Source organism: Amaranthus tricolor, chromosome 2, assembly GCF_026212465.1.
Source record: "Amaranthus tricolor cultivar Red isolate AtriRed21 chromosome 2, ASM2621246v1, whole genome shotgun sequence".
Classification (NCBI taxonomy): Eukaryota; Viridiplantae; Streptophyta; class Magnoliopsida; order Caryophyllales; family Amaranthaceae; genus Amaranthus; species Amaranthus tricolor.
The window spans coordinates 7,014,493-7,022,830 of NC_080048.1; the positions used below are offsets into that span (position 1 = coordinate 7,014,493).

General features: G+C 34.4%; 1 protein-coding gene across 2 annotated transcripts; it reads right to left on the reverse strand.

Moving 5' to 3' along the window:
* Positions 1-768: 768 nt before the first annotated feature.
* Positions 769-8,251, reverse strand: LOC130806178 (uncharacterized). Of its 2 annotated transcripts, XM_057671137.1 has the most exons (12): positions 7,896-8,251; positions 7,083-7,304; positions 6,932-6,970; positions 5,281-5,372; positions 4,873-5,122; positions 4,622-4,741; positions 4,455-4,530; positions 4,106-4,314; positions 3,635-3,743; positions 3,396-3,488; positions 2,094-2,254; positions 769-1,555 (listed from the first exon to the last, which is right to left on the reverse strand). In XM_057671137.1, the coding sequence occupies exons 2-12, from the start codon at positions 7,245-7,247 to the stop codon at positions 1,010-1,012; spliced, it is 1,860 nt and encodes a 619-aa protein (XP_057527120.1). In that variant the 5' UTR covers positions 7,248-7,304; positions 7,896-8,251; the 3' UTR covers positions 769-1,009. The 2 variants fall into 2 exon arrangements, with proteins under 2 accessions (XP_057527120.1, XP_057527121.1); XM_057671138.1 differs by lacking the exons at positions 5,281-5,372; positions 7,896-8,251 and having other exon boundaries at positions 7,083-7,184.
* Between the last annotated feature and the right edge of the window lie 87 nt (positions 8,252-8,338).

Below are 8,338 nucleotides of genomic sequence, written 5' to 3' on the forward strand. Positions count from 1 at the left end.
CCCATGCTCCTTAAAATCAATCATACTACCATATCCAAACATGAAACTACAAAAATATCATATTCATACTATCATTTGTTGGTCGAATCATTCGTCATATATAGATTATGAAAATACTTTATCTTTAAGTTGTAAGTTGTAACATAAGGTGCATAATGAAAGAAATAGATGCGTATAAATAAATATAAATAAAAGTTTATGAAATTATTAAAATTAAAACCCTTAAATACTCTCTTTGTCCCCTTAAAATCACTTTAGAAGAGATAAACATACATTTATTTATTTACAATTGGAGAATAATACAAAAAAACAAGTAAAAGAAGAGAATAAATTTATAAATAAATTTAAAATAAAATGAGGACAACCATTGTCAAAAAAGAACATCCTAAAATCAAAAATAAATGTTAATTCTAGTGAATAGAAAAAGTAAAAGAGATAACCTGAAAAATAGACGAAGATAATGTAAAATTTGTATTCCCAAAAAATTTTGCGAAGACCTATTCTATAAGTTATTATTTTCAATAATCTTTTATAACTTTGTCTATCAATCAGGGTCGTATTTAGAGTAGAGTGAGAGTCGCATGAGCCATAGGCTTCAACAAAAAAATTATTACTTTGTATAATTTCGCAAAGTGTGTAAAAACTTAACAATTATCATTTTTCAACATGTATTTAATTGTATGATATTAAACTAACTAAATCATAAAATGTAATTTTCATAGCTTTACATGTTTAAAGATAGTTAAAACATAAAACTCCACAAAGATCTTGTCTTTGAAATTGCTTGTTATTCCATAGATTGTGTAGATGATACAAGATAAACTCAAATAGAAAGTGTGCCACGAAGTAGACCAAAAATCCCCCAATATCTAATACAATTAGACTGAAGTAAACTTCTTGAACATAATAAGCTTGCAAAATCAAATTAATAGTACAAGTAGCAAAATTTGTGCCACTATGTCTAGTAACTAGTCACCCCCACAGTTGTTCAGTAGAAAAACTACAGCGGTTAACTGGACTTCGTCTTCCTGAACCAGAGTTCAGAAAGCGAAACTACAGCAACCAAAAAGCTCAGAATTATACCGGCAATAAGAGATTTATCAATATAATTCCACTGCGACGTGCTTGCTCTTACCTTGATGAATTCTTCTTTCAGGTTAGGTTTCCGAGACTCTACACTCTCGGTGCCATTAGATACAAGTGTTTTCCGCTTCCTCCGCTCATTAACGTTTTGAGCATCCTCTGCTGGCGTGCCATTGAGGGGGCTAACTGTTGCTTCTGCAGTATCAGCACAATGTCCTCCACCACAGCATGAATCTAGCTCCGACGAGCATGCACAAGGTTCAGCACCAGCACCACATGAGGATGATATATTGTGACTCGAATCATCCTTGTTCAAAGCTCTGTCTGGGACACTGGAAGAGAGAATTTCTATAACTTCGCCGAAAACTGACCATCTTCCAACAGAAGTGATCCGAACAGTAGCTGAAGCACCTAGAAGGGTTTCTGGAGATTCCTTGATTAATACTTGTATGTATCCTTTGGTATGTCCGACCTAAGAAAAGAAAATCCCAATGCCCAAATCATAAAACGAACCATCTATATTTTATTTACGGAAATAAAAACAGAAAATTCTAAATTCAAAAATGGCGAAAACAAACCTTCCTCCCCCAGTTCACGGCAAAGCACCAACTACTAGCTCACAAGAATACATTAAGGAACTGATGGAAAGTTAAAGATTCCAAGCCAAAAATAAAAGTTCATTTTCATGGACTGTTGGACTGCTCATTAATATGGTAATAGGTTATAAAATGATGGGAGACATCTAGGAGCCTAATGAAACAGTCACTAGCTCATTCCATCTATGGCTCTACCAAATTGGTCTCAATTTACCATTAGACTTTGTGCATATCCCAATTCCAAGTATGCATATCATTAGAAGTTACCAAAAGTCAAAAGTCAAAAGTCATACAAACAAAACGTGAAATTCCAGCTGAGACCCAAAAAAATTGGCAAATCAAGAAAGGTAATGAAATAGAAAAATTATTAAAAAATTAAAAAAATTAAAAATTAAAAAATTGCTTCCATGTTACCAAGTGAATTCCATCAGCTGCAACATCAGTTATCCATACTCTCTCAATTAACCCTTCCATTCCGTTATATGGAGTAAAGGATTCAAAGACAGCAGTTAATTGACGACTCCGCTTCTTTACAATAGCACTTGGAACCTTCTTCATCCTTGCAGCAGGTGTCCCTGAAATATAATTTGCATAATTACAGGTATATACAAAAAGTTGGTGATCAACATCGAAGTTGCTTGCCTAAAAGTAAATTTTCATTTTTAGTCAAAACAAAATACCAAGGAATGCTGTAGATACTCAAAAATAAACAGTACAAGGCAAACCGTAAAGCATTGATGACACGCACAATAATAAAAACAAAAATGGAAAAGGAAAAGGATGCGTATTCTATTATGTTGCCCAAGCTAATAAAGAATATACCGTAGTCCATAGTCTGATACACAATAGGTGCAACACATGGTGTATCATAGCATGTTATGTTGGGGCTTAGATGAGTATACTTTACCAAGCAATCCCATCACGCATAAACTAGCCTTAGTGTCGTTTATATGTGCAACTTCATGGAGAGTCATTCATGTTTAGAAAGCCAATGTTACTTGAGAATGAGCATTGATATTCAAGATACATCTATCCTCTACAATTGCATACCATGTCATTTCAGTTGACTTTGAATGTTTGATTGCATAATGAAGGGATCCAAACCCTAACTTGCTTATTCTTTAATTCACAACTCTTATTGCATAATATTGGGTCTACTAAAACTTTGTTGTAATTTGAACAATGAGGCGATACAAATTAATAGTTTGACCATCCATAGAATTTTCTATATAATTTCCTTAAGACAATAGATAGCAGAATGCACCTAGTTGAAGACCATTGCACAGATTAAGTTCCTTTATCAGTAAGTAAAATCTACGACAAAGACTACATGTCTTGCATTAGTGAGAATATTTTCATGTTGAGCTTTATCCCCCTTCATGCAGTTCCCTAAATCCACCATTTGTTTCATGATCACCAAAAAGATAATTTCGTACTTCCCTAGCATCTTCGTCTTTCGATCAGGTAAAGACAATGGCTTTTCATGTTAGGGCTCCACAGATTCATCATTCTGTCACCAAAGTTTCTCAAACAATTCATTCAAGTACTTGTTGCTCATATAAACTAGCTCCACAAGCTCCCAATATAGCCCTAGAAGGTTAGACTTATGTCCCCTAGAGTATCCTAAAAGGCTAAACTTTGGTCCCCTAGAGTTCCACAGAAGGATAAACATAGGTCCCTGAAAATGTCAGAGGTCAAGAACTGGAAGCAGCATACCAGGTCGAGGATAGAATTGTGAGATATGAACTTGAGCAAGCTTATACTCCTTAATAAGCTCAACAGTTTGATCAAAGTCATCATCAGTTTCACCTGAAGAAAAAAAGACCAAATTTAGGTTAAGAAAATCACCAAAAAGGTAGAACTGTAGATGTGAAAAACCCCGAGAATGGGTTATGATGCATGCTAGAGGCATATTACATCAAAAGAAATAGCATATAAAAATGTCCAATATTTACCAGGAAAACCACATATTATATCAGTTGCAATCTGCATCCCAGGAACAAGTGTGGTCAACGTATCCACTACTGTCCTGAACTCCTCCACAGTATATTCTCGATTCATAGCCTGAAACAATGTTGCAAAATCATCAGGCAGAATAATAAATAAAGCACACGGGAGTACTTGGTTATTATAAATGGGGGGGGGGGGATATACTCAAGATGAAAGGATACTTTAACAGAAAAATAAAGTAAAGGTAACTGTCAAAGAAAGATGAAGGTTTAGTAAATAACGGTGATTTATTAACTATTTATGAACTTAATAAATCACCCTTATGTGGTAGGATCTGATAGGGTAAGAGTTTTGTGATTTTAGTTTATCCTTTTTGGTTTAGTTTATTTTATTATTGTTTTTTTTTGTCTTTTTGTGGTGATTTACAAAACACGGTTATTGCTTAAAAATTATCGTCAAAGAATACTTGCACGTACAGTTAAGACAGAATTGCTCCCAGATTGAACAGGAACATGAAGAAAGGAGTATACAGAAGGGTGACATAAGACTTCAGCAATTTCTTTCAGGTGTTCAAGAATATACGGGGGATTAGTCATCCCAACACGAAGCATTGTGCTTCCAGTTGATGGGAGCTCAGCGATAATGGCCTTCAAAAGAATAGGAAGATTAACCCCAATGTCACGACCTACAAAAATTTCCATTTCAAATTAGCATAAAATTAGATTGCAAAACCTGAGAGGCTGAGAAACTAAACAAGTACAAGGTGCTTTAGCAATCCTTGTATAATCTATAGTGTTCATCAAAATAGAAGATTTCGTTAAGTACCATATGCTCCAGTATCCTCACTGCTCAACCATACCTCCCTGACTCCCTCAGAAATGACAGATTTCACTCGCCGAACCTGAAAAATAATTAAAAGTGGGGCCTCAAAACTATACCAACTACAAACCATGCTGTCATGCATGAAGATTTTAAAAAGTCAAGATACTTGCCAGGCTCTCCATTGTATAGCTACCTAGATGACCACGAGCATGCTTTGTTTTGCAGTAAGTGCACGCACCTAAACACCCGACATTAATTGGAAGAATCTCAATAAATTTGTTTTTTCGCACCTACAAAAGAAATTGAGTGAAACAGCTTCAGATGCTAAAACTGCAATACTTCTCATCAGTTCACTTTGTGTCTATTGGTGCAACTAATGATTCCATAATACAAGAACCGCAGAAGATTATCAGCTTATTACCTTTGGGAGGTCAAGAGCAGGTAGTGTTCTCCTATTTAAAAGCCGCACCTCATGTCCTTTCAAAGTCTCTTCCACAACTTCTATAACACGATCAATTTGCTGCACACCAACAATACTAACTCCTTCAAGCTCTTTTAAGTTCCGACTTCCTTGTGGCACACAGCCAGCTACAACCAGGGGTTTGTTTGCACTTTTACCTTTTGAAATAAGAGTATCCATGGCAGATTGACTTGGTGATTTTACTGTGCATCTGGAATAAATCAGAAATTCAAAATGTCATCTGAATGATTGAGCATTACATCAGCACTTATTAAATAATCATATTTCTATAACTTGTAACCAACAGGAAGAAGTCCCTACTCCTTAGTAACCTAGTTTATATGAAAAAGGATGAGAAGGTATCCTCACGTATTGATCAGCCACAAATCTGCCTCTTCAGGAGTGTCAATTAAGGTATACCCATAGGCTGAAAGCTGACCGGCCATGTACTCACTGTCACTCTGAAACATCATCATATGTCCACATTCCATAAGCAATAGAAGTTGCAGAAACCACATATGCAAGTTCCATTAGCTCAAGGCTATCAATCATTGAGCATGATGAAACCTGTAGCCGGTTGAAGTAAAAATAGGAATTCCATACTAAGAACATACTCCTACTCATATAATCAGGCATCACAACAAAGATGAGGAAGAATGGTGGGGGAACTAAAAGTTTATATTAATTATTGTTTCCTGTATACACATTCGCCATCAAAAACAGTGTAAAGATGCCCCAACTAGTTGTCTCAAGAAATATTGTAGCAAACATATATCCACTCCCGTTAGTCTCCAAATTTCAGACAGAAACTTCTTTTTCTTCTTGGAAAGAAGGCTTACTGCATGACATCCATACTAATTTAACTTGAGCACTCACTCCCAACTTTTCCAATTCGTATTTACACTTGTGTTTTGAATAGACTCCAATTCATCTTTGACCATATATAGATTGAATCAAATGATAAAAAACTATATATACATATTTGATTACTTAAAATTTTACATTAAATTGAGGCTAGAACATCAAACATGGCTATCTTTTCTTACATATATTTAAGAAGTCGTCGAAGTCTCATATTGCGTACATGTATATATATGTGTAGACATCAATAGAAAATGAAGAGAGTATACAATAGCTAGAATATTAACAATTCATAAAATTTTTGGATAATCTTGAAAAGTTGTTGAGACAATTTGACTGTGATTGGAGAGATTGTATGAGGACATTTACCAGAGAGTAAGGCTAAAATGAAGGTCAAGGGTCGTAAGCACTTTCAAATTAGATCTCAATTCTACAAAATCAAGTTCATAATAGCCCTCAACAATCCCCTAATCAAGTTTATGGTCTTTTTCAACAATCCCCCAATCAAATTTATGGGAAAGACCAATGGCTCACTATATTATGGCCTTGAGAATATTGTCTCTTAGTTCATGGTAGCTCTCAACAACCCCCTAATCAAGTTTATGGTCTTTTCATACATAGTAAAGTTGATACCCTTCGGGTTTTATCATCACAAAAATTTGTAGAACCCTCTTTGCTAATCGTTTTCTCATATCATTAATTACCTAATTGTATATGCGGTTAATTTTTGATTTGCGTAGATAGCTTCCAACAAAATTAGTCAACATTTGATTACAATGTTGAAGATGTTATGACACAGTTCTTTGCTAAACAACTTTTGGGTTCCACAACATCCTTAGCTTAAAATTATCGCCAAAAAAAGCCAATTATCATATGTCCATTAACATCCGTAAAGGAGCCCCAAAACTCAAATGTAAGAGTATCTGTCACTCCTTTTTTACTTTGAGGTTTAATCTACTAAAGATACTCATTTATGCTTGCCACCAATAAAAGAGCACAAATGATATTCTCTAATGTTAACCATGTCCGCTTTCCTTGATTTAATTTACTAAATATACTGACAAGTAACAATCTTTCCAACACCTATGAAAAATAACCGAGGAAACAACCAAAACAAAGTAGAAAGCCAGAAATTGAGAAATTCATAAGTCTAACTGACCTGGTTATGAGAGCATCCAAAAGTTTTTATATAAATATTCTGCAAACAAATTCACATAATAATGAATCATCATAACATAAAAACAAAGCTAAGAGAAAGAAAACTCATAAAAGTTAAAACTTAATACATGGGAAAAGAGTAAAAAAAGGACCTGTGTACCCGGAATTTTAACTGATTGAAGTGGGTCTTGAACAAGATATTGCTTATTAGATTTAATGGATTTTTTCTTAGGGTTTAACCCAACAGAAGTTACAGGCAATCTAAACCCAGGAGCAACTCCCCCATCTCCAACCAGTAAATCTTCAATATCCTCCATTTTTATATAGAAGGGTAAACCGGTAACACCACCGTTTTTGTCAAATATAAAGAAATTCTGCAAACATTCCAACATTTCGTTTTTAAGAGGACTATCCAAAATGTTTCATTACTTAAAACTAACTCGAGAAGCATGATAACACAGCAGCAGACAAAATGCCACAATAATACTTCTATAAAAGCAGAATATAAACCTCATTCGTACCTCAAAGATGGCAACTAATAATAATCGAATTAAAGATTCAAAGTTACAGCTAAAACAAAGTCTGACATTAATGAAAAGTATACAATAATTAAGATTATGATAGCATAAAAATAAACCAAAGACCCATTCGCCCAAATTAAAAATAGACTGAAAATAACAAACATACTAAATTTGTAAATAGCATAGAGAGACAGTCTCATACATGAGTTTGTGTAATATAATGGCTAATAAAGAATTAAAGACACAAATTGAGCTTCAATTAAACATAAGAACCAAATTAAAATTAACAATTAAATTCAACAAACATAAAAATAGCATAAAATGATAACAATTAACAAACAAATGAGGAATTGAGAGAAGAATACAAATCACAGTAAAACTTACAATAAAACAAACAAAAAAATACAATGAAGAACAAAAATTCATAATGTAAATATGAAATACCTGACTGAGCTGCAGGTTGCTTTGTTGTTGTCTCCCTCAAATTGCCTGTCTGCTTAATGAAGTAGATGAAGACGTCGACCATGAGGACACAACCAGCAACCCACAGGCTCCAATGGCTGTTAAATGAAGAAGATGAAGACGCAAACCGCAACACCGAGATTCTGACGGCTGAATCGAATCAGGAAGTAATGATGATAAGGAAAGCGGTAAACCAGTGACGGAGTCCGGAGCGAAGACTCGGCGCTTCCGTTTCGGGTTGGGAAAAAAGGAAAGAAGGGTTTGCTACAATGCTATACGCGATTTTGGGATCAACGGAATCTAAAAATTTTGCTCACTGAATTTGTGGCATTTGAATTTTTGATACTATTGACAACTAAGGTATAATATTGTTCAATTTGTGAATTGATTATTTATATTAATTTTTTATAATTTTTATTTATGTA